Source organism: Dermacentor silvarum, chromosome 11, assembly GCF_013339745.2.
Source record: "Dermacentor silvarum isolate Dsil-2018 chromosome 11, BIME_Dsil_1.4, whole genome shotgun sequence".
Taxonomy (NCBI): Eukaryota; Metazoa; Arthropoda; class Arachnida; order Ixodida; family Ixodidae; genus Dermacentor; species Dermacentor silvarum.
Window position 1 is genome coordinate 73,178,810 of NC_051164.1, and position 27,176 is coordinate 73,205,985.

The 27,176-nt window shown below is 46.3% G+C and overlaps 1 protein-coding gene across 3 annotated transcripts in view; it reads left to right on the plus strand.

The window, feature by feature from the left end:
- Nucleotides 1-27,176, plus strand: part of LOC119433929 (neprilysin-1-like) — a 97,237-nt gene that overhangs the window by 8,365 nt on the left and 61,696 nt on the right. The window contains exons 2-3 of one of the 3 annotated variants that reach the window (XM_049658872.1): nucleotides 24,012-24,129; nucleotides 26,352-26,393. The exons of 1 other annotated variant lie outside the window; for it this stretch is intronic. In XM_049658872.1, the coding sequence (XP_049514829.1) occupies nucleotides 24,054-24,129; nucleotides 26,352-26,393 (118 nt within the window). In that variant the 5' untranslated portion in view covers nucleotides 24,012-24,053. The remainder of the gene's footprint in view (nucleotides 1-24,011; nucleotides 24,130-26,351; nucleotides 26,394-27,176) is intronic. One more of the 3 variants, XM_049658871.1, reaches the window with a different exon arrangement.

Sequence of the window (27,176 nt, forward strand, 5' to 3'; positions counted from 1 at the left end):
TGGACGAAAAAAGTTTTCGGCAGACTAATTATATATATATATATATATATATATATAGATAGATAGATAGATAGATAGATAGATAGATAGATAGATAAGGCTACTCAGTCACCTATGGTCACGGCTACAACGAGATGAAAAATTTGACGCGCGTTCCGATATCGCTCCCTCTTTTGTGACTGTGTGTATAACGATGGCCTCGCACCTAAAGGTTTATTTCAGAAACGGCAACGGAGGGTCCTGACTACCCGAATGTAACGCCGGATTTAGTTCGTTAATTTCTCTGCGCCTGCGTATTAACGAGACTAATATTACATAACGACGCAAGCAGCAACGTTAAACGACTCACCGCTATTGGCGTCCTCAGTCGCAGCAGAATCCGGCTCCCGTTTCGGTGCAGACGTATTCCGCATGGCTCACGAGCGAAACCTAGCTTTCGAGCTTACATCTCCGCTATCAAACACGTCACTTCTTCCCTAGATGTGTAGCGCGAGGTATGGAAGCGCAATTAACTGTTTTTGGCTCAAAGTAAGCAACCAGTCTAAGTGTACGAGCCCATGAATCCTTGCCTGCCGTGCACGCAAGCATACCAGTTAAAATTTAATGCAGGCCAGAGGTCACGTGGGTGGTTGATGATGCTGAACGTTATTTTGCGCTTATAATGGCAAAAACAAAAACAGAGTCCGTACTCAAGAGTACAATGTATACTTAGGAATAATAAGTTTGCAGTTTTTGTCATGTAATAAAAACGATTCGGTTAGTGTGGGAGAATTGTAGGTTGAAATTGCGCTTACTACGGCGCCTCTATAAGGAGATAATGCGCTCACGGGAGCAACTTTTTGACGATGTACTATGCTTGGTTTATTACCAGCACCGCGCAGTCGATTTTTTCGCCCTCTGTGGCCACTTGTTGAACTTGAGAGTGTGAGAGTGAAGAACAAAACGACGCGTAGAACAACAATTTCGGCTCCATGTGCGTGGCGGTTACCCGCCAGCTGTGCCTCAGCAGAGGTTTCAAAGCGAATTTTGGATGGTCAATTGTTACACCCCTCTTCACCGCCGATGCCCCTTTCACAAGTGTCGCAATACTCGGCGGCGGCACGTCCTACCAAGCACTGTCTCTCTTTGTCTCGTGACGTAGAGATCGCGCTAGCGCTGTTATCAGCAGTGGCCCTTTGGACTCGCTATGGGACGGTCGCTCGTTTACCCGCATCTTCCAGGATCCTGACGGTGCCGTAAAGTGTGCCGCGGCTATGAACGCTGTGGCTCATACGCTAGTCTGTAAGCATAGGGGGGGGGGACGACTTGGAGCAGCAAACGCACTACTTGACTATCGCGCCGGGCGAAAACAAGAAACCTGTGTCCTTGCTCTTTGACGAACATGCCGAAGACGCTCAATATAGTCAATAATTATAATATATAAATTCTCTATAGCAATATTCACTATAGCAGACCCACCACAGTCACAGCTTCACTGGCGTCCATCTTCACAGTAGTGGAAGGGCTCTGAATTTTTTTTCAGACGAAGCTTGTATATACGCTAGCCTGCGCCGGTACGAGACCGGCGCAGGCTAGCGTATATACAAGCTTCGTTTGAAAAAAAATTTTAATAAAATTCAAAAAAGCTTCCCGTACCTGCGCGTTCTCAAAAAGGACGAACTCAAACTGGACCGTCTACTCCGACTCACATATCGGAAAGCCCTCACTCTACCACCATGGGCCATGAATGACAGGCTCCTTGAAATGGGCATCTATAATACAGAGTCAGAACTCTTCCAAGCTCATTACATGAACCAAGTCATTCGGCTTGCACGCACCAAAGCAGGTCGCACCACGCTAGAAGCACTGGGCATCAATACACCCACTCAGGTCGCCAGCAAGCGATCACTACCACCAGAATGGCAGCAGGATATCATCACTCGCCCGTTGCCACGTAATATGCACCCCGTCCACCACGAAAACAGGAGAGCTGCCAGAGCCAAAGCCTACGACAAGTATTCGGATCACGCAGGTGCCTTCTTTGTAGATGCCGCCGGACCCCTGCACAACCGCTCCACGGCAACCGTTGTACACAGGGGACAGGTGGTAGACTGCATCTCGGCCACCGGAATAGAGATCACAGCCATGGAAGAGATCACAGCCGGTATAGCCTTAGCCATGCGTAATCCAAGAGCCACCTTTGTCCTCACGGATTCCCGGGCGGCGCATCGCAATTTCGCAAGAGGTCAAGTCGGCCACCTCGCACACTCAATACTGCAACAGGCTGCGGCCAGTCGTCAAGAGGGTCAGTGGAAACAGCTGATGTGGGTACCAGGGCACGCGGGAGTTCGAGGCAATGAGATTGCTCATGCCTCCGCCCGAGAACTTCAACACCGGGGCTCCGCCAATTCCTCCACAGCACAACTTCTCGCTGACCAGGACGATCCTCAGCCCCTTCTTTCATATTCTGAGATCCTACAACACCTCCGGCTGAGTAGACGCACTTTACCCCAGCCTGATCCCAAATTAGATAAGGCAACGCAGGTAGCATGGAGACGCTTACAAAAATTGTGCTTTCTAAACCCTTAGGTATTATCAAAGCGATTCTATGACATACAATCCGCAATGCAAATTCTGTCCCCAGACGGCCACGTTATACCACATGGTCTGGGCGTGTCAACAGAATCCGCAAATATCGGCCAATCATAATCCGACGACAGTCGAGTGGGAGGCGGCCCTGTCCAGCTCGGACCCAGAACAGCAACAAGCCCTGGTCAACCGAGCCCGGATGGCGGCAAAAGCCAATGGTCTTCCGGACTAGGAGGTCCGACCACAAAATGGCTATTAATTTTCAATAATAAATGTTTTATTCTCTCTAGCCTGCGCCGGCGATGTAACGCAAAAAAACACACAGCTGCTCTCAGAGCTGCACAGGTGGTCGGCACACGCTAGTGCCACTGCTCCAGCGTTCGTCGTCGTCGTCTGCCTCCACAGCTGGCTGCGTTGCCGCTAATCATTCCAGCGTAGAATATCACTTCTATTCTATCGTCGTAATGGGGAGGCAGCGTTTGCGAGAGTATGATCCCTGGCTTAAGGGGGTATGAGGCATTTATTGTCTCGCGGAACGGACATATTTAATTTTGAAGAAATTTCATGGAAATCCATCCAGAATGAACGCGCTCGGGAATGGGGTCGTCATCGATGTGCCGATTCTAGCGTGAGAGCTTCCGAAGCCCAGGCGATAACGTCAGCGAAGAGCCGCGGACCCCAAGTTGCGAAGGCGCGATGTGGAGGCCAAACGTCAGCGTCGTCTTGCCCTCCAGGAACGCGACAACGCGGTGAACGCCTCGGCAACGCTAGCGCCAACTATCCCGCTGCGACGGGCAGGTTTCACCGCGAGTTTTTCAACCGTAACTTCGGAGCCAGTTGCATTGCGTATGACCGGTTGTAGTTCGAACACAACGGGGTACTCGTCGGTGCAATTCGTTCTCAGAACACCGAAGGAACGCACGACAAGCTTCGCTTACCCCCATTTCCTCGACAGCGAAGGGACACTATTTTTTTTCTTCTTTTGTTGCGGGTTCGATCCTGGCCGTGGCGGCCGCATTTCAATGCCACCGAAATACAAAAAAAAAAAACTTGTAAATCACTTGTCCTTCAAAATTCTTGTCAATTCTTGTCAAATTCTTGTCAATCACCACTCACGACTGGTCCATTGTGCTGCTAGCACAAATGTGGCGCAGCTAAGACTTGTGACGAAGCGTGAAAGAGAAAACTCTTGGCATTTGACCAGTTCCTATCGCGCTGCAACTTGGATTGCAACGACGTGAAGCTTGCTCGAGATCGGTGCCAGAGAAAGCGTGCCCGAGGCAAAACGTAGAACCATTTGCGAGAACAATTGAAGACTGGAAGCGGAAGCCCGTCAGACCTTCTGTTGTAAGCAAATCATGTGAAGAAACAACAGGTGATCAACACTTGACAAACGACTGAAGACTCAGTACGGCAGCATTGAAGCTCCTTATTAAGGCATACATTTGACATGATCCCATGCATAGCACAAAAATAGGGGATGGATATGGGAAAGCTGCAACAACTCAGGACCGATGGGAATTAGAGGGTCACGGCAACAAAGGGTAAAAAAAAAGAAAGAAGAACCGTACATCATAACGCAAAAATGGTAATCAGCGATACAGTACAAGATGACATTATTAACGTAAACTATCATACAAAATGCCATTAAAATATAATAGGTGCAGATCATGAGAAAAAACGACAAATATTTGGCGGTTTGAATGACGCGGCATCTTCAATAATGGCTACAACCAAATTTAGGCCTAAATGTGTCCGGAAACTTATTAGTATTACAATTTTAGTTAATATTATTACAATTATTATTAGTATTAGTGAAAGGAGAGAGGGGGGGGCGACATTAGGTTGATATCAATGCGCAGTGATCGTGGTTGTGGTGGAGAAAATGGTATTATTTACAGAGATGAACTCGATACTCATGAAGGGTTGGGGCAAAGTCTAACACGTCTCAAATCATGGAGTCTAAATTGACTTCCTCTATGTCAAGAAGCAAGCCTGTATTTAATGGAAGAAACGAAGAAACATTTTTCCTGCTTTTCTTCAGCAATTTCATAGCCAGTCAAGAACCGGCAGGCACCTGACGCCTCTGCATGGTCGTTTTTTTTATAGTTCACTTTTTATCTTAGCGATAATAAGCTTTAGAAATTAAATATTAAATATCGTTGCTTTGTTTTTCGCGAACTAATTCAGTTCAACTACACTTTATAATCACCTGCTGTAAACATTGTGTGTCATGAAAATGTTTTGGTGAATCAGGCTGGCGTTCTGCGATTAATTAGTAAAACGCGGATTTAATTCCTCACCGTACCATCTGCATTCCAACAGGGCAGAACAGAAAAAAAACATGAAATGCCAAACTTTCGGGACCACAGTAAATAGCCCAAATCGCCCAATTTACCATGTGACTGACACTTCGGTGGCTCCGGTAGCCTGTGCGTCACGATTTGAGACGTCAGTACATTACACCTTTGTTAGCGCCTGTTTTTTGTAGATTTTAGAAACCAACGAAGCAGTAAACCGCCATATGTCCTAACAAAATGTCCCTGACCTATATCAGAACACGTTTGCATTGTTGAAAAAGTTCTGTGGTGAAACATGCAAAACAGTTTTCGACTTCTACCAGCGTGCAAAATTGTACTACCTGAATCTTTCCATTGCTGCGCTCATAAGAGATTCTAGTCGGCTAGTTTGCGAAGAAGGCAGCTGTTTCTCAGCTGTAAGGTGATACTCTTGAGACAAGTGTAACAATGGCGCAAAGTTCTCCTACAAGGCATTTTGCATTGTTCACGCAAAGAATCGGCGCGCGGCAGAGCGTTCTCGCTGTGCAAGCGACGGCACAACTGGCGCTCTGCTTTCCAGCGCTGTCTGCAAGTATACTTGCTAATGGCGTTATGCAAGATGTGTGAGTTCTCTCCAAAAAGTACTTAGTTTGTCACCTGGGTATTCCGTCACAAAAAATACATGAACTAATGTAGGTGCGTGCGTGAAAATCGACGTGATTGGTAACATATTTTCGCAATAGGAAAAGGCAAGCAGTCAGTTCCAAGCGAACGGCTGTTTACTGTTTTTTGCCGCAGCATCCACCACAATCTTCTTGGTCCTCGTACTCTACCGTTACTAGCGCGGGGCAGTTTCCCCTCCCTCCAAAAAAAAAAAGAGGCATCGTGCCACTACACGAAAAAACTGTTAAAGTTAAGCGACAAAAGTTGGTGATAGGTTAAATACCACAGGGAGAAAATAAAAGAAATGAAAAAGACAATGGGTGTGAGGACAGCGACCGCAGCACTAAGTTTGTGAATTGGAGTCAGCGTGAGTGGTAAGGCTTCATCCTGGTGACATGAACAATGTCAGATGAATGGGGTCTACGAGATTGGTGCGATGTTTCTACTGAGACAACTTCGTAGTTGACTTAGGTGATGCGAAAACTATGTAGTGTCCAAATCCAGAAAAATTAAATTAATTAAATTATGCGGTTTTACATGCCAAAACAACGATCTGATTATGAGGCACGCCGTAGTGGCGGACTCCGGAATTTTGGACTACCGGGGGTTCTTTATCGTGCCCCTAAATCTAAGTACACGGGTGTTTTCGCGTTTTGCCCCATCTAAATGCGGCAGCCGTGGCTGGGATTCGATCCCGCGGCCTCGTGCTCAGTAGCCCAACACCATAGCCACATAGCAACCACGGCGGGTTCCAAACCCAGACTTGATCCCCCGGCTCGTATGTTACGTCTCGGTGGCGTATGTTGTATCGACGAGTATTTTGACCTTGCCGAAATAGAGTTGGTTGCCGTGCATGCTGCCGTGCTTCTTCGGCACACTGCACAAAAACGTCTGTATCTAGGCTGGTCGTGTCAGACGAAGATGTTAGGAGCGTCACGTCAAGCATAGTGGTGACGTCGCGTCCGTATACCAGACGAAAAGGAGGAAACCTGGTGGTTTCTTGAAGCGCAGTGTTATACGCAAATGCCACATACGGGAGCACTTCGTCCCAAATTTTATGATCCGTGGCGACATACAGGGAAAGCATTTCTGCAATTGTTTTGTTGAGAAGCTCAGTTAACTCAATGGTCTGCCAGTGATACGCAGTTGCTGTACGGTGAGTTGTACCACTCAGCTGTTGAATAACTCTTACCAACTGCACGGTGAAGGCTGTGGCACGGTCTGTGATGACAGCTGGGGCACCATGTCGAAGGACGATATTTTTGACAGAGAAGTTGTCCACATCCGAAGCAGTAGCTATAGCTGAACGGCTTGGGGTTCGCAGTATCTAGTCAAGTAATCGGTGGCGGCAACAATCCAACGGTTATCAGCTGAAGACTTCGGAAACTGGCCGAGTAAATTCATCCCACCCTGTTCGAAAGGTGAGCAAGGAGGTCGTACAGGCTCAAGCAGACCGGCTAGTCTCATCGGTGGAAATTTGCGACGTTGGCAATCTTGACAACTTCTGACGTACTGCTTCACGGTTTTAGTAAGTTTTCGCCAGTAGTACTTTTGCTTTATCTTTGCCAGAGTACGCGTGAAACGAAGATGCCCGGACGTTGGTTCCGCATGGCATGCACGTAAAATGTCATCGTGGAGAGAAGCGGGAACAATGAGCAGGAAAACAGTTCCCGTTGGATGAAAGTTCCGCTTGTAGAGGATGTCGCTGGGTAGGCAGAAAGGGGACAGGTGACGCGCGAACGGCGGCGGGGGTTGTTTGCGGCGTCCTTCAAGGTATTCAACCAGCGGTTGCAGCTCTGAATCTTGGCGTTGCTGTTGAGCTAGATTTAAACATGGAAGAGTACAGAGAAAACCACAGTACTCATCAGTATCCTTTGGTGCGGGTTCGACGGGGTCGCGGGAGAGACAATCGGCGTCGGTGTATTTCTGACCAGACTTATAGACAATAGTCACATAATTCCTGCAGCCGAAGGCTCCATCTTGCAAGACGGCCCGAAAGATCCTTGAGATTCGCCAGCCAACACAGAGAGTGGTGAATGCTGAGGGCTTAGAAGGGGCGTCCGTACAAGTATGTCCGGGGCTCCTGGAAAGCCCACACGACCACCAGACATTCGTTTCAAGTTGCTCAGTAGTTTTTTTTTTTTTTTTTCATCAGCAGACAACGTGCCGCTGGCATAGGCAATATAGCGTTTAACACCAGCTTGAAATTGTACGAGCGTCGCTCCGAGACCAACGTTGCTAGCATCAGTATGCACTTCTGTGTCCGTCTGTGTTTCAAAGTATCCAAGGATCGGCGGTGCCCGTAGACGTCGCTGAAGTTCGTGAAAAGTGTCGGATTGTGCCGGGCCCCAAACAAATGTGACGTCGTTCTTGATGAGTCGTTGCAAAGGTTCGGCAATGTCAGAAAAAATTTGACGCAAAACGGCGGTAATACGCAAAAAGCCCTAGAAATCGGCGTACATCGTGCTTTGTCTTCCGCATCGGAATAAAGCAACTGCCGTGGATTTGTCAGGGTCAGGGCGAGCACCAGTGCTGCTGACAATAGGACAGAATTTTGAATTCCTAGTATCCAAAGTGACATTTTTCGGGCTTCAGAGACAGGCCCATGGTGCGGCTGGCCTGAAGAACCACCTCAAGCCGCTCGATGTGTTGCTTAAACGTTGTGGAAAAAAGTACATCGTCTAAGTAGACTAAACACGAGTCGCCAATGAAGTTAGTAACTACGACCGTAGTTTGCCTATTTTGGAGCTCTACGAGACCTCATGCGACGCCGACTACTCGATCCAGCTAAATGGTGCCTATATCTGGTTTTCTCAAATAGATTTCAAGTACAGTTCTCCAGACAGATTCAAATAGATTTCAAATGGAACTCAAATTGATTTCGCATTATCTGCCGATCCCAGCATAGTGCAGGATGTAGAAGTGTTAGGTAGGGTAAAGGGCAGTGACCATAGTTTAGTGAGGTCTAGGATATCTCTCAATTTGAAGAAAGAAAGAGTAAAATTAGCCAAGAAGAAACACGCCAACCGAGACGCAGTATGGGTAAAAGCAGACCAATTCAGGCTGGTGCTCGCAAACAAATATTCAGCTTTAGAACAGGAAGATGAAGACAGCATGCAGGTAATGAATGAAATCGAAACTATAGGCTAATCTCAGAAGCAGCAATTGAAGTGGTGGGAGGTAAGGCACCAAGGTGACCAGTAGATAAGCTCTCCCAAGAAATAAAGAACCTAATAAAGATAAAGAAACAAATGAACATCAGAGTGGTAAACTCGAGATATCAGATAGAATTCGCTGAACTATCAAAACTGTTCAACAAGAAGAAAGTAATGGATATTCGAAATTATAACGTAGAAAAGATTGAGAATGCAGTAAAATACGGACGCAGCATGAAATCAGTGAGAAGAAAATGTGGCGTAGGCAAGGCAAGATGTATGCACTGAAAATTTTCTTTATCTTATTTTTTTAAAGTTTCCTTGTTGACACTCATTGTTATTGCTTCTGTAATGATGTTTCTAATTAGTGTACATCACGTGCTTCGGGTTTTCTGCAGGCTGCTGTTCTCTGGGCTACTGTTCATTTTATATTACACAGTGGCATACTATAACGGAGCAGTGGCTGCAGATTTTTTAGTATTATGTATGATGTGCTTTGTGTTTTTTTCCTTTTTTCTTTTTACGTAACCATTTCCAATCTGCAAATATTTTTTTCCCTCAAATTATTTTTCTCTGCCTTTTGTTTCTGCCAAGTAATGGGGCAAGCACCCAGTGAAGCTGCAGCTTAGCAGCTTTTTGTGCTTGTCCTAGCATTATTCTGTTTTTGTACAAAAGAAATGCTGAAATAAGTTGACAAAAAGTTTACAAAGATTAGCAGGGTAATATCATCAGCAATTTAGATGTCATAGTAACAGCAGCGGAAGCATTCTATACTGACTTATACACTACCCCGAGCAGCCAAGCTACTTGCATTTGAAGTAGTGATGAACAGGATGCCGAGGCTCCTCCCATAACAAGCGATGAGTAAGTAGGGCCATGCCAGACATGACCAGGGGAAAAGCTGCTGGAGAAGATGGAATAAAAGTCAATTTAATCAAAGACGGAGGAGATATGAAGCTTGAAAAGCTTGTAGCCCTTTATACGCAATGCCTCACGACTTCAAGTGTACAAGAGAGCTGGAAAAATGCCAGCATTATACTAATCCATAAGAAGAAAGAGACGCTAAAGAACTGAATTATAAACCCATTAGCTTGCTTTCAGAATTGTATAACATATTCACCAAGATTATTTCCAATAGAATCAGGGCAATACTTGACTTCAGCCAACCAAGAGAACAGCTGGCTTCAGGAAGGGATATTTTACGATGGATCATATCCATGTAATCAATCAGGTAATCAAAAAATCTGCAGAGTACAGTCATCCGCTTTATATGGGTTCCATACATTATGAAAAGGCATTTGATTCAAAAGAGATACCAGCAGTCATAAAGGCATTGCGTAATAAATGAGTACTGGAGGCATACGTGAATATCTTGGCAAATATCTACAAGGATTCCACAGCTACCTTGGTTCTCCACAAGAGAAGTAGAAAGTTACCTATCAAGAAAGCGGTCAGGCAAGGAGACAATCTCTCCAATGCTATTCACTGCATGCTTAGAAGAAGTATTGAAGCTCTTAGACTGGGAAGGCTTAGGAGTGGGGATGAACGGCGAATATCTCAGCAACCTTCGATTTGCAGATGAAATTGTCTTATTAAGCAACAATGGCAACGAATTACAGCAAATGATTGAGGACCTTAATCTAGAAAGTGTAAGAATTGGGTTGAAGATTAACATGCGGAAGACAAACATAATGTTCAATAGCCTGGCAAGAGAACAAGAATTCAGGATCGCCAATCAGCCTCTAGAGTCTGTACAGGAGTACGTTTATCTAGGTCAATTACTCACAGGGGACCCTGATCATGAGAAAGAAATTCATAGAATAAAATTGGGCTTTAGTGCATACGGCAGGCATTACCAAATCATGAATGGGAAATTACCACTGTCGTTCAAAAGAAAAGTGTACAATTATCGCATTCTACCGGTGCTAACATATGGGGCAGAAACTTGGAGGATAACAAAGAAGCTCGAGAATAAGTTAAGGACCGCAAAAAGGGTGATGGAACGAAAAATGTTAGGCCTAACGTTAAGGGACAGGAAGAGAGCGGTTAGGATCAGAGAGCAAACAGGGACAGCCGATATTCTAGTTGACATTAAGAGGGAAAAATGGATCTGGCCAGGCCATGTAATGCGTAGGATGGATAACCGGTGGACCATTAGAGTTACAGAATGGATACCAAGAAAAGGGAAGCGCAGTCGAGGACGGCTGAAAGCTAGGTGGGGTGATGAAGTTTGGAAAATTTGCAGGCGCAAGGGGGAATCTGCTAGCGCAAGCCAGGGGTAATTGGAGATCGCAGGGAGAGGCCTTCGTCCTGCAGTGTACATAAATATAGGCTGATGATGATGTCTATACTTGGTCTTGTGGACACTCAACGAGAACGAAGATGCTACTTCGAGGTGGTAACGTTATGCAGTCATCAACCACGCGTAAAGCCGCGCGATGATGTTCATCCACCACATTCGTATCCGAAGAGACATAGTTAGAAAAAGTCACGAACAAGTCACGCAGATTAATGATCGCCCCATATTCCTGAAGAAAATCCAAGCCCAATATAAGCAGCCGAGAACACTTGGGCAGCATAAGGAAAAACGCTACGAAGGTCGACGTACAAATTGTAAGCTTTACTTTGATACCCTGTTCGATACATCAAGTGCAACCGTTTTGGAGTCTACGCAAGAACTAATCACCAAAATTTATCAGTCCTTGCCTTCCGTCTATGCCTCGGTGCGCGCCAACAGCATTTTCTCGCGCGAGCACGGACGTGACGCTGCCGCGACGGGCTGCAAATACGAGAACAACGAAATGCAAATTGATCTAAAACAACGTGTTAGCAGCCGTATGAGTACATGGTTTGTTTGTTTCTTAGGATAGATACTTTTACTGCGACAGCAAATATTTGCAGACTCCAAGCGCACTTCTGTCGTCGCCGTAGTCGTCGCCCTGATGTTCCGTGTAAAGTCCAAACACAATTGAAATCGTCGCCACGCGCCGTACGCTGTATGCGCGAGTGAAAGCTTGAGAGGGTCAGCCGACGATCAGGGCTCAATCTCGCGCGCGCGAAGGAGAAAGCCGAGCGGGAGCACACGGCCTTCTGTCACGCGAGAGGCATGGGGGGGAGCAAGGGAAGGGGGGGGGGGGGCGTTCTACTACGGCAACGGCTGCTGCTGCTTATGGCACGGCCGTGCGGCCGCCATGTCTTGACAGCGATCTGCGACGTGCACAGACACGCCCGCGCTGTCCACATCTTCAAAGCGATCTGCGATGCGGACAAAGTGCATGCGCCGACTGTCGGTAGCTACATATGCACTGTGTTTTCGACGTTTAGTTGCGCTGAAGCGAAGGACAGCACGAGGTCAATTCGGTTGCTGCGGCTGCCGCGCTCCCCGTGTGAGGTGTTTTGACAGCGAGTTACCGCGGTCATTGAGCGAGGTGTGTTCATGTTTACACGTGCGCGCGTGTACACCATGCTTGTTACTTGAGTTTGCAAGCCTCCACAGTGTTTCATCCGATGCATGAAACGCTGTATAGAGCCTGGGAGCTACTGTGAAAGCATGTGCATTCCTGGTAGCAGCTGTAGAGAGAATGCACGTGTCGTCACGGGTGCCACACTGCTGTTCTATTCACAGTCTTCACAAGATGACTGAAGGCGATCAGGTTGTAATCATGCTAAAGAAAGGATACCACCCTTAGTCTACGAGCACGAGAGCCTTTCGACAGGAGATGGTACTGTGATGGTGAACTGAGGAATGAGAGACGTCAAAGTGGAGTTGCACAACTCCAGCACAATAGCAACATTTGACATCAGACCGTTAATTTATCCGCTAATTTATCACAAAGATAGCGAACAAATATTAAGCCGTCCGTGGCAAATGAATGAGCAAGCTCACTTTATTCTGAGAAGAGCATTTGGTCATGGCCCATCGAAGTCAGTGCATGAGCTGGGGTACCTCCCGCAGGCATTGTTTCACCTCTGCCATGCGTTTTATTTGCTGAATTCGCAAAGAAAGCTGCAATAGTAGGAAGATTACTTGCGTGGATTGAATTCTTATACGGTTTCAAAACGCACTACTAAACAATTTTAGAGTTTTCGGCATATTGTTGTAAAAACCACAGAACACTTTGGTTCCTGTTTTTGATTGAATAATCAACCTAAAATTGCCCATCTACAAATATTATAAAATGATAATGTGATAATTTGATGAACTACATTAAAACACCTTATCCCAGAACATCATCTCAAATAAACAGAATGCGCAAATACAAAAGGCATACAAGAAAAGCCAAATAGTATCTGACTGACCCAATCCCAGGTGACAAGAATTTTCGGTTGTAGGAAGCGTATTTATGTTGATAACCACACTTCATTCTGTAACTCAGTTACAACTGCATAAGCGCATCTCAACACTTCTGAGAACGCGTGCAGCTAGTGCAGAAAGCGTATCACGTTGACTGCAACTTTATTCTGTTATGCAATTTTAGCTGCATACGAGCATTCCGACAGATGTACGTGAGTACGCGTGTTGCCAGGCCCGGATGTTTTTTCGGGCAGTCATGGTCTTCATTTTGAATATTTTAAGGCGAAAACCTTATATGTGTCGTTTTGAGGTGACCTTAAAAAAGTGGAGCCAAACATTCGACAAAAATTCGGTAAAAAATATCTACAAAAAATCGATACCTGAATAAGAGCATTGCAAACCCCTTAACATAATACATCAATTAATAGGTAATTACGTGAGGAATATAAATAAGAAAACGATCATGATAGTCATTATTTAATCATGATAATGACCATGACCACGCGGCAAAATAGCTCAGGGAGTGATTCAGCAAAAAAAAGTGCTGAGTGATGGTTCGAGTTTGGTGAATCATACGGAGGGTGACTTGCAGAAAAAACGTTATGAATTGCAAACATGAGTGAATTGTGGTTTCAGAGTGATGATTCATCAACAAAATGCTGAGTCATGGTCTGAGTTTGGTGAATAAACAATGACTTGCAAAAACGACTGCATAATATGGGTTCAGAGGGGTGATGACTCAGCAAAAAGAAGTGCTAAGTCACGGTCTGAGTTTTGGGAAATAAGGATGACTTGCAAAATTGATTGAAGATATGGATTCGGAGTGAAGATGAGGCAGCAAAAAAGTGGTCGTCGTGTCATTGAGTTGCCGGCGCTCGGGCTTTCGCCTTCAAGTCGCCATAGTTGTAGCATAAGGGATCCCTAGTAATTTTACGCGTTGCTTTTCAAGCGAAGCTTCTTATAAGGCGCAGACGCAAAAAACTATCGTCATCAGCATTGGCTGGAGCGTCATTGTCTTCTTCCGCAGCTGGCTCATTGGCGCCCCTTGGTTTGCACTTGTGCTCGTGCTCGGCACGCGCGCGTGCCACTGCTCCCGCGTTCGTCGTCGTCATCTGCTTCCACAGCTGGCTGTCTTGACGCTATTCACTCCAGCGTAGAATTTCACTTTTCTTCTGCCGTCGTAATGGGGTAGGCCGCATTTACGAGGTATGAGTCATTGCTTAAGGGGGCATGAGCCATTCGTTGTCATACGTAATAGACAGATTTAATTTCGAGACAATTTAATTTCGAAGACTCGCAAGAGGTAATGGCGGGCGAATGCTGCCAACCACGTCGCCTAGCAAACTCGAGACATCGAACGCAAGCGACAACGGCGGACTGCTGGTATACCGTCAGTGACGTCGTTCTCTCCATCGCAGCCGACGCATCATGGTGATTTTAGGTGCACCCAGGAAAAGCTTCGCTTACCCCCACTTACCGGTAGGGGAAGGGTTGGTTTTGTTTGATGTTCTGAGAACAAAGTGATGACAGAAAAAATAAGGTAAATGAGGCGTGTAAGTTCCACGGGGCAAAATTAAGACGAAAATGCCAGGCTAAGAGATGAAACTGGAAAGTTGCTTGAAGCCATAAGAACGAAGTTTGCACAAATACATGGACTATATATACCCATCATTTTCAAGATGGCTGATGTGCTGGGCTGAGGGTTGGCGTAGAGATTAGTGCCGGGTATCCCTCTGGTATTTTTTTTTACTTTGAGCTTGGTGGAATGTATCCGGTAATGACCAAGCCGTGAAAACATTTCCGCACCTGAATGTTTACGGAATGGCCAGGCGCATGCGCGTGCATCTGCAGGCTCACACTGTGGTAGGATGTGTCAGAACGGGAAAATTTTGTTCATCTCAGCTATATCCATCTGTACGGTTACTAACGGTAACAGCAAAAGGTCGCGTATAGCCAGTAATTATTAAAATTCTTGTTGCTCGGCTTCAACTTCCGTTGACTAACATTAGATGGCACGATATGTGCAGGAGACTGCACGGAAGAAATTGATAGTGCTGGAGTCGTTTCAGGCATTGGAAACTATACAACGTAGATATAGAGAATTTCAAGAAAAGTCAAATATTATAACGATACATAGACTAAATGTTGACTGATAAATATCCATAGATTACTTCATTACCTCAGGCAGGCAGGGGACACATTTGTCACCACCCCGCTGCGAATGGGATGCCAGTAAATAATTAAACTTAGGATTGAACGACCTGCTGTCCCAGGTTAGAAGTTAAGGCATTCCGTTTTGTAAAAATTCAAGATAATGAGAATAGGTTACACCACCTCAAGCAAAACGTGCCGTTCAGATTTTCTTGGAGAAAAAGAATGGTACACAGAAATACAAAGAAATTAGATGGCATATATATATATATATATATATATATATATATATATATATATATATATATATGCATATATATGACAAACGTATGTGCATCTGAACCACTAACATCAGTACGAAAGAGTGATGGTAAGGAGATAAGTTTCTATATGCAATACGCATCGACCACATATTCGGAATTTATCGACTCCTCATAACACCTATGCTAAGCAATCAATCACCTAAATCCTACCAGGTTTGCTTAATAACGTTAGAAAGAAGTCTCCAACCCACCTTGTTAGCTTAGTGGCTACGGTGTCGCGAGGTCGCGAGATCAATCCTGGCCACGGTGGCCCTGTTTCAATGAAGCTGAAATGCAAAGAACGCTCTTGTATTTAGATCTGGATGCGCGTTAAAGAACCTCACGTGATCGAAATTAGCTGGTGTTCAACACTGCGTCCGGCGTAATAATCACATCATAGCATTCGCAAGTAAAACACCAGAATTTCAATTTCAACTGCACAGATGTGTTACAGCTGCCCGGATGAGCCCCGTGAGACTACTTTCTATGATTTGTGCTCTAGTAAATGTTATTCTTGGAGGTGTTCGTTTCTATTTTGCGAAATGCTCAAGTTTCCTAGTACATACGTTCTACTTGAAAATCGGTAAAAGCACTTAGTGTTTGAAAAGTGCTTTTACAAACCACTGCTTATTTCAGTCGCTTTTTATGGGTAGCTTTTTCAAACGAAGCTTGTATACGCTAGCCGGCGCCGGCGATGTAGCACTAAAAAAAAAGAAACATCTCTCAGACCAGAAAAAAAGCCACCAGGGGGCCGAGTGAAGCGGACGCGCTTCACATGGCTGCTGCTTTTATCGCGAGTTATTGCGGTTAACCTTAACCAAACTTCACGATTTTGTGTCATTCAACTCAACAAGGCAAGCGGCATCGAAAGATACCAGAATTACAGCGGTGAGTGGATTTGTTTACCTTGACCCACCGAGCAACGAGCACCTCGACATATTCGAACGCCGTTCTCCGACCGCCGCACGCGCCCCAGGAGCGGGCCTGCGTGGCCTCGCGAGCATCGAGAATGGCAGGTGAAACGAACGGCAATGCTCACGAAATGGAAATCGAGAACAATAGTCAAGACTCGACAGCGGACCAGAGCAACATGGAATTCGATGAGAACAGCGGGAAGACGCTGAGTCAAGCTGGCCCATGGTTCCAAGCAATCAAGGCAAGGAAAAACAAGAAGTCGCCAAACGAGGACCGCATACAAGAGGGAGGAAAGCAAGGAAACTCCCAGAACCAGCAAGGAGGACTGAACGCGAGGAGCAACCCGAGAGTGGAATCAAGCATGCAAGCCAACAGCAACCAGCAACGTCAGCAAGATCAGGGAAGCCGAACCAACGGCAAGCCACCGCCGCGACGCGCGACGCCGCCGCTGCCAGATAAGGATTACAAGGTGGTGTACCGACCAAGAACCGGCATGAAGCTATCCAGCTGGCCGGACGAGAAGATCACCGAGGGACTTGCAAGGGCAAGTGGTTCCCCTTTCAAAGAGTTTTGCGCGAAAGTAACCATCCAAACGCAATGGAAGCAGAACCTGATAATTGCCAGCACCGCCGACGAGGACTACGCACTCAAGCTCGGTTCCATAAACGGCATCGAACTAGGGGCGGCCACATACGAAATGACGCCGTACATCAAACCGCTCCCAGGAACAGTGCGTGGAGTCGTGCACGGTATCACTGCGTGTACGACGGAGAAACGACTTGCGGAACTCCGTCTGGCAGCCAACAACTGTGGCATCCTGCATGCGAGGATGCTCCGCAAATCCACCTCAGCAGTTATCACCTTCGAAGGTCCGCACGTCCCTTTCTACGTGAAGGTGGCCAGCTCGTACACACGTTGCCGCCCATACCGCAGATCGGTACAGTATTGCAAGGCCTGCGGAGAAATCGGCCACCGGCAGGACGTATGCCCCAACCCAGATAAACCTATCTGCAACCGGTGCGGGGTGCAGAACCCACAAGCAGACCATGATTGCCAGTTGCAGTTCAAACTATGCGGACTACCTCACGAGACGGCAAGCAAGGAGTGCGAGAAAAGGCTCAAGCCAAGACCCCCGCCCCTGTACGTCAGGGAGAGAAGCAAATCAAGAGGCCGACAGCCATCTATAACAAGGGAGACAAGTTCAAGCTCCTCGGAGTATGGAACAAATAAGCCACAGCAAGGTCAGCAGAAGATCAGCTGGGCGGAAGTGATAGCCAGTTCTAAGTCGACAACCGACCCGTTTCCCTCACTGCCGACACAAGAGCGAAATTCAAGATACGAGGAAACCATCTCCTCCCTCAGAAGGCAAAACGCCGACTTGATGAAGCGGAATGAAGGGCTCATGAAGCGTCTAGAAGAGCAAGAAAGACGTCAGGAGGAACGGGACAGAAGAGCTCAGGCCAGGGAACAAGCCCTGGAGGTGAAGCTCCAACATCTCATTGAACAATTGCAGAAGCAGCAGGAACCGACCACAACACTAACGCCTACGAGGGAACATACTCCCCCGATAGAGGACCTAGAATCGGGAATAGAGCACAAGATGAACAAGGCCCGAATTGAAGACAAGGCCGAACTGAGAAATGAGTTCCGAGTCGAACTCGCTCAGGCCGTCGACACCATAAGTAAATCTGTGGCAGCCACCGTCCAAGCAGCCGTACAAACGCTCCGCCAGGAGATCACCCAGATGGGCAACGAGCTCAGCCAACGCATCTCCATCCTAGAAAAGGACAAAGAGCAGGCAAGAAAAAAGCCAAAATACCCCATCAGAGAAGCCCAGATGAACGAGACTCTGGGAAGCCAAGATGGCGAGTAAAATAGCAAAGAAGAAAGAAGCGACCCAAACCCTCAAAATTTAGCAGTGGAATTGCAGAGGAATAAATCGGAAACGGCAAAATTTGCTTCACCTATGCACCCTACACCAACCTGACGTCGTCGCGTTACAGGAAACAGAAACCAACAATATTACGATGCGCGGCTACGAAACGCACATTGCCTCAGGAAGGACCCGGACCACCGTCCTGATCAAGAAACATCACACGACGCAGCAGCACCAAATCAACCACAGAATTGAACACACTCTGATTGAGCTGGTTCCTCACAAGAAAACCCTGCAGAGCATCTACATTCTGAATGTATACAGTCCTCCGCGCGACAGCCTCAAGGACTTGGACAAATTCCTGAGAGAAGTGAAGAAAGTCACGAACGGTCAAAAACTCCTTGTGGTGGGCGACTTTAACGCTCCACACGTGGCTTGGGGCTACCGATCAACCAACAAGAAGGATATGGACGTGCACAACGCGGCACAACACCACCAGCTGACGTTGTGGACCGATCCTCAAATACCAACTAGAATCGGCAACAGTGTCTCCAGAGACACCAGCCCAGACCTGACCTTCTCCACTGGATTAAGGCAAGTCGAGTGGTCGAGACTGGAAGAGACTCTAGGCAGCGACCATCACATCATCCAGACCGAAATCACGCACCACAAAACCCCCGTGAGATTAGGTCAGGCCAAAATTACGGACTGGCCCGCTTTCCGAAAATATGAACACCGCGGAAGCCTAGAGGACATCGAGGAGTGGACCAAGAACGTGGTGGACTTGGTTACCAAGTACACAAAGACCATCCAACTCACTGCGGACAATCCCGACGTCGACCCACACCTACTTCACCTCTGGGAGGCCAGGCGTGGACTTTTGAAGAGATGGAAGAACCAGAAGAGAAACCGCAAACTCAAGATCCGCATTGCCGCAGTCTCGCGGCAGGCGGAAGAGTATACTGAAAAACTCGCACGTCAGAACTGGAATCAAGTGTGCGACCGATTACAGGGAACCCTCAGCAACCGAAAGACCTGGGCCATTCTAAAGACCCTTCTGGCGAAGACGGAATCAAGAAATGCCACGGGGCAACACATACAAAGACTTATACACAACTTCCAGGGCACCGAGGAAGAAGTGCTCGAAGCCATCACCGGGAAATACCTCGGAGACGAACAACAACGGAAGGCGCGGCCAGTCATTCACCCGGAGTACGAGGGGGAACCCAATCCGGATTTAGACCAACCTTTCACCAAGTCGGAAATCATGGCAGCCTTAAAAAATCTCACGAGAAACACGACGCCCGGCAGGGATAAAATTAACAACAAGACCCTCCGTAACCTGGACGACGGGGCGACGGGAGTTTACTAAAATATATCAATGAAAGCTGGCAGCCCGGCAGCATACCGGCTTCCTGGAAGCACGCGGACGTAACCATGATCCCGAAACCCGGCAAGCCCGTCAAGAGACAGAACCTGCGCCCGATCTCTCTCACGTCGTGCGCGGGAAAACTCTTCGAGCACATGGTCCACAATCGACTCTCGCCCTACCTGGAAGAAGGGGGGCACCTGCCGAATACTATGTTCGGTTTCCGACCAAACCTCTCCACCCAGGACATTCTACTTCAGCAAAAAGAACAAGTCATAGACGGCCTCAGCACACGCCACAATAGTGCCATCCTGGCACTCGACGTGAAGGGAGCCTTCGACAACGTCTCACACGAAGCAGTGCTAAACAGCCTACAGCGGACCAACTGCGGACGGCGGACATACAACTACGTCCGGGACTTCCTGACGGGTAGAACGGCGACCATAGGCCTGGGGAACCTCAGGACCGAGAAGTTCCAAATACCGCCCAAAGGAACCCCCCAGGGGTCGGTGATCTCCCCGTTGCTGTTCAATATAGCGATGAGGGGATTGCCGAACCTCTTGGAGAACATCAGGGGTATCCATCACGCAATATATGCAGACGACCTGACCATATGGACGTGTACGGGATCGGTGGGCGAGCAACAAGACGCACTGCAGGAAGCCATCGACAGGACCGAGCATTATCTACACCGCTGCGGTCTTTCATGCGCGCCGGAAAAGTCGGAGCTCCTGATCCTCAAAAGGAGGACAAGAGGGCGGCCTCCGCAGGAGACACCAGACCCAACATTGACCCTACATGGAGTCAACATACCCAAGGTGGACGTACTCCGTATTCTGGGCCTCACTTTCCAGAAGGACGGTGCCGGTCTCGCCGCCATTAAAAAGCTGCAAGCGACAGTTACCCAAGTCGCGCACTTGGTGCGAAGAGTGACTAACAAAAAGCACGGCCTGAAAGAGCAGGACACAATCAGATTGATAGAAGCCCTGATAATCAGCAGAGTCACTTACGGCACCCCGTACCTGGGTCTCAAGAACAGCGAGAGAGACAAATTGAACATCCTAATACGAAAGACTTACAAGCTGGCACTGGGGCTTCCACCGACAACGTCGACGGAGAAGCTACTCAGCCTGGGCATCCACAATACTTGGGAGGAACTAGCAGAGGCCCACAAGACGAGCCAGATAGAGCGACTCAAGCTCACCAGCACGGGCAGGGACACCCTAATAAGACTGGGCTACTCAGTCGAATATGAGTCCAGAAAACAGCGGGTTCCTCTGCCCCTGAGGGAGAAGATCACGGTGGCCAGCATCCCGAGAAACATGCACCCTGAATACAACAGAGAAAGGAGGCGAGCGAGAGTGCAAGCTCTACGTAAGGCCTACGAAGGATCAAAACAAGAAGAAGTCAGATACACCGACGCGGCAAAGTACAAGAACAGAGCGGCCCACGCTATCAGCGTGATCAACGGCCAAGGACAAGAGGTAGCAGCAGCCTCGGTAAGCACTTCAGACATCGACTGCGCGGAAGAAACGGCGATAGCCCTGGCAGCCACTACGGGTAAGCGAGAGGAAGATCACATCACAGTCATCACGGACTCGCAAACAGCATGCAGAAATTACCAAAAGGGCCGCATTTCGAAACAAGCCCTGAGCATCCTCGAAAAACTAGACAATTTTCAAGAACTTTACATTGTCTGGGCCCCGGGACACGAGTCCCTGGCGGGTAATGAAGCGGCTAACGCTGCTGCCCGAGATCACATTCTCCGGGCTATCCCACCGGGTTCACGAGTACCGGCAGACCAACATAATAGCGTCCCGAAAAGATACTCCGATATCCTGAGTCATTACAGACTGGGCAGGAGGATCTACCCACCCCCGCATCCCAAGCTAACAAGAGCAGAGGCAGTGATCTTCCGCAAACTACAGACCGGCACATTCCCGCACGGCACCCTGCTACACGTCATGTATCCTACGAGCTATACTCACAGATGCGCCTTCTGCTCTGTGCCCAATACCCTCTACCATATGATATGGGAATGTCAACAAAACCCATCGACACCACCCATCACCGGACCAACCGTCGAGCAGTGGGAGGCCCAGCTGACAAGCCCGAGCCCTGAAGACCAGCATCGCCTGGTGAGCAGGGCCAAGATATCGGCTCAGGCCCACGGCATCCTGGACTAGGGACGCCGCCCACCTCGGACGATTTTAGCGTCTGCTCATTTCCCTAAATAAAGTTTATTCCTCCTCCATCTCTCAGACCTGCACAGGTGGCTCATGCTCGGCACGCGTGCGTGCCACTGCTCCCGCGTTAGTCGTCATCGTCTGCTTCCGCAGCTGGCTGCGTTGTCGCTAATCATTTCAACCTAGAATTGCTCTCTTCTGTCGTCTAATGGGGAGGCCGCGTTTACGGGGCTATGACCCACATCTTAAGGGGGTATGAGCCATTCATTGTCATACGTAACGGAGAGGTGTCATTTTGAAGGACATTTCATGGAAATGTTTCCAGAATGAACGCTCTCGGTAAAGGGCTCGTGGTCTACGTGCCTATTCCAGCGTGAGGGCTTCCAAAGCTCCCAGGCGAAACGATAGCGAAGAGCCGCGGACCCCGAGTCGCGGGAGTGCGATGTTGACGCCAAACGTAAGCGACGTCTAGACCTCCAGGAACGCGACAACGGGGGTGCACCGTCTCGGCAACACTAGAGCCAACTTCCACGGCGCGACGGCCAGGTTTCAACGCGAGTTGCTCAACCGGAACTTCGGAGCCAGCTGCAGTGCGTGTGACTGGTTGTGGTTAGAACACAACGCGTTACTTTTCAGTGCAATTTGTTCGGAAAAACACCAAGGAAACGCCCGACAAGCTTGGCTTAACCACATTTCCTCGACAGGGGAGGGGCTGCTGTTTTTGTTTTTCTGTTTATTTCGAATGGAATAAATGCAACTCAGTTTGATTCAATGTCACGACAAAAAAATTGGTCATTTCAAAAAGAAAAACAGAAGCATGGCCTACCTAGCGCAACAACAGGTTATTAAAGGCACGACCCAATCACAATATGATAATGGTGGTATGCATCGAAAAACACTATGAAGCCGATGACAAATTATTTGTCATAGAAAAGGCAGAGGCAGATTAGATCCTTTGACGCCTTGACATTGACTCAAGCCTAATGCTTCATTTGTTCGGTCAGTGCTGGTAACCTAATTTTTTAATCTTCCTGTGACCACTTTTTCTAGTAAGAAATATGTCTCAATAAAGCAAATGCAACCATTTCAAAGATACCTTCCCGACTTTAATCGAAATATTAGTGCTGCTGACTTTTGATGAAAACTTCTTAGCGATGCATACCTTTTTCGGGTTATTGCTTGTAAGTTTTATGAGAAGCGAAATAATGAAAAGCACGTGTCAATGAATTGGTATCGCTTAAAGCATTTCATATATTAAAAGAAAATCAATATTGCATTCATCAGTGGAGGCGTGGAGTAAATATTTTGCATTTATGATAGATCGTAAAATGTAACTGTTCCAACAAAACATTTCTTTTAACGCATTCATGCACCTGCTACTCACAAGCAACTGTTTTTTTTTTAAACTCCATGCAAGCAACAAAAGAGTTACCCTTGTGGGGTTAACTTCCCAACTTCCGTTATCTTATTACTTTCCCTTAACCATTGCTTTGAGCTGAAAAAAAAACGAAGCACATATTGTTCTCAATCTAATTTTACAAAGAAATTACACATTTATACTTGAAACTCGCTATCTGTGTAGCCCGCATGCGCGCTTCGTGATAGTGGTAAGAAGGTAAGAAAGAAAAAGAGGAAAATGCGCTTCTTATGGGATGGTACAGAAAAGGCAATAAAATGTATTTTATAGAAATTCTCACTGTTACCATCAACGCTATAAAGAAACAAACAAATATTTCAGTGGTTTAAAATACGTACAGGCTGTTGTCAAAGTGAACAGATGAACTAATGAAGAAAACTCTATACAGACAGGCTTATCGAGATAAGAAGATAGCAAGATATTGAGGCACGTTGCTGCCGCACAATATATATATATATATATATATATATATATATATATATCCAAACTGTGCACTCTTAAGATTGCCGTGAGCCCCGTAACTTCGCATTAGCGTGAAACCCCTTATTAGTTCGGGTTGGCAACACCACATACGTAGCTTTCATTATATTACAAGAGAAAAAACTGGGCGCATGGTTAAACTTAAAGTATTCTTAAAGGAAAGAGACCCGCCATAACGCAAATTTTCATTGTAAAAATATAGTACACCACATCGAAGTAAACATGCCATACCCAAAGACAAGCATCAAACATACCATTAGCAAAAGGCACGCCACAGGCGTTTAATTGTTTCGATATTTGTGTGAACCATGTTCCGCATATATTAACCCTCGTTGAAATATTTATTTTCCTGGCAGTGTCCTTGCTGCTCAAGAGAAATTGGAGCCACTTCCTAAACTATGAACCTTTTCATTCTGATCAATGCGGTACTATGGATGACATTAACGACTTCATGGGGAATCGAAGCACATCAAGGTAAGTTATTTTTTTGCATGATTTGGTTTTTAATAGGCAAATGACTGCATGCTAGAAACACCCCAGGTATACAATGATGTCTATACTTATGCGATTGAAGTGGACATCACAGCGTAATCTGCTAAAAGGTCACGGACTATGGCCACGCACGAAATCCAGCACCCCTAATAGTTGAGAGCTGGAAACACCAAAAGACAATTTTTTCCACATAAAATTTTACCACACACAAAGAAGACAAGAAAAACTAGTTGCAGCCGTTGAAGAATAATGAACTCTCAAGGACGTCACGCATAACGCATGCAGCGGTGCTATTGCATCACGCATATGAAGTAATTGATTTTTCGGGACGACATGGTTACGGTGACCGTGATGCCATGAGTTTCTCTGCAAACAGCACAGAACCCCTTTTTTACATAATCACGCATAGCTCGCAGATCAATGTCTGTTGTGCGAACTCATCTGACGCACAGCGTGTGCTGCGCTGATCGCCAGCACGTAGGAGCATTACATGCGCCTGGTCATTTAGCACGTGTGTTTATAGTGCTTACTACTGTACTACTATATGTATGTGCATAGTACTTTTCATGTATGTCGTTTGAAATCCCTTTCGTATTGTGTAACATGACCGCTGTTTCATGGGGATGCATTGCAACATAATGCTGAACCAATAAAGTAAACCCGAGGACACCTGCGATACTGCCAAAGATGTTCTTTGGCGCACGTGAGATAGCAAAATTCTTTTTAGATGGCGTTTTTCTGTACTCAGATTATATATATATATATATATATATATATATATATATATATATTATATATATATAATATATATATATATATATATATAATATATCATCGCATATTTATGCCCACTGCAGGACGAAGGCCTCTCCCTGCAATCTCCAACTACCCCTGTCTTGCGCTAGCTGATTCCAACTTGCGCCTGCGAATTTCCTAACTTCTTCACTCCACCTAGTTTTCTGCGTCGTCGACTGCGCTTCCCTTCTCTTGGTATCCATTTTGTAACTCTAATGGTCCACCGGTTATCCATCCTGCGCATTACATGACCTTTCCAGCTCCATTTTCCCCCTCTTAATATCAACTAGAATATCGGCTATTCCCGTTTGCTCTCTGGCCCACACCGCTCTCTTCCTGTCTCTTAACGTTAGGCCTAACATTGTTCGTTCCATCACTCGTTGTGCGGTCCTTAACTTTGTCTCGAGATTCTTTGTGCACCGCCAAGTTTCTGCCCCAAATGTTAGCACCGGTGCACACACACACACACACACACACACACACACATTATATATATATATATCTATATATATATATATGTATATATTGCTGTCGATCTGTAAGTTCATAAGCTGGGTAGTGTAAGAGGCAGTATGAAGACAAATCTGTATAAAATTAGGCGCATCTCGAAGGTGCATTTCTGAGTACTTGGAGGACGTGGCTATGCACTGACGAACTTGCAAATTTTGATTATTTGATACGCAGCACCTTAGCTGCGCCTTTCATTAATAACGCTAGCATTTGATTTGTGTAGTAGCAGCTAATCACTAAAGGAAGGTCTGATGTTCTTAACGATAATTACTCTGTGTTTGATATTTGAAGGACTACATTACAAATCATTACAGAGGAGCATATAAAGAACGCCGAGTAGATAGATTCACAAACATTTGTATATTAGACCGCATTATTACTGTGAGTTATGGTCGCCAACAGGAAACATTGTGCATAATGAAGCAAAGCCGCAGAGGAAATCTATTCAGCAAGGCAGTTGTACTTCGTTGTTGAGCATCCGCACTCTTTTGCGGATCATCCTAGGGTATAGTAACAATAAAAAGCTAGCACGCGACAAGTCTAGCGAAACAACATAAGTTTTTTGTTTATCACCGACTAATATAACGACTTAAACTAGTGTCATGAACTCTCATTTTACTTACGAAGAAAACTTGTGCATTGCTGAGGTTATACTAACGTCGACTAACAAATATTTGCAAGTTACGCCAGTAGAAAACATAGCATCGGTGTCTCAAACGGGTCATGTGCAGCGATCGCAGTGGGACTGCTTATGAAACGGTGAAAAGGCAGACGCTTCCTGCAAATGGTCAGTCGAATTTTATTGTGTATTGTCTTGAGAAAAGCCGTTATCTTAAGGGCCGCAGATTGGGTGTTATTTACATCATCAAGTTGTTTTGTTTTATGTTCCGTTTTTCTAGCTCCTCTGCAAACCCCGCAGCATATTTTGGCATGGCGAAAGGGTAAGTCTTACACCGTTTCGTTTGAAGCAAAAGTGGTCGAAAATAGCTTTTGGTTAGCTGCTACGTTCACTGATTAGCCTCAATTGAGATTCCGACATATGGCAAGCGAAATATGAAAGCAACTAAAACACTGATTTATAGTTCGAAATGATGTAGTTGACAAAGCCACCGTATTGAAGTATACAGTCACATGAACATGTAGATATAGCACAACAAAGATAGAGTGGCATTTTGATTCTGCAAACTTTGTGAAAGAGCCCCCGTGTCTTTTCAGGACGCTATAACATCTGTCGTACCGATGTTTGCCGGAACGTGGTAAGACATGCATTTTCCTGTGCACGAAATTTTCAGTTATAATTTTTTCTAAAGATGGTCATATTCTTTCAAGTGATTGTTGCACTGTAGGTTACGCTGTAAAAAAGAAGAGAACGGGTCTTGTGTGTGGTTCATATTGTGATTATGAATAGGATGATTTATTGTTAGGGCTGGGCGCCTTTGCGTGCTCCAATATATATATATTATATCAGTGAAGCAAAGAGTCAGGAGCCAGTACAGAAATACTGGAGAAATACTGCAAAAAATAGAAGCCGTAGGAAACCTTACATAACTCTACTATTACGTTTGTATTGTTTTCCTTGTTATGTTTCTCCTACATGCTTCTATTTGTGGACTATATAGACATAGATATATATATATATATATATATATATATATATCATTTGTGACTTTATTGTTTGGCCATATATTGAAGTACCGTCCTCAGGCTACCTATAAATATGCGCC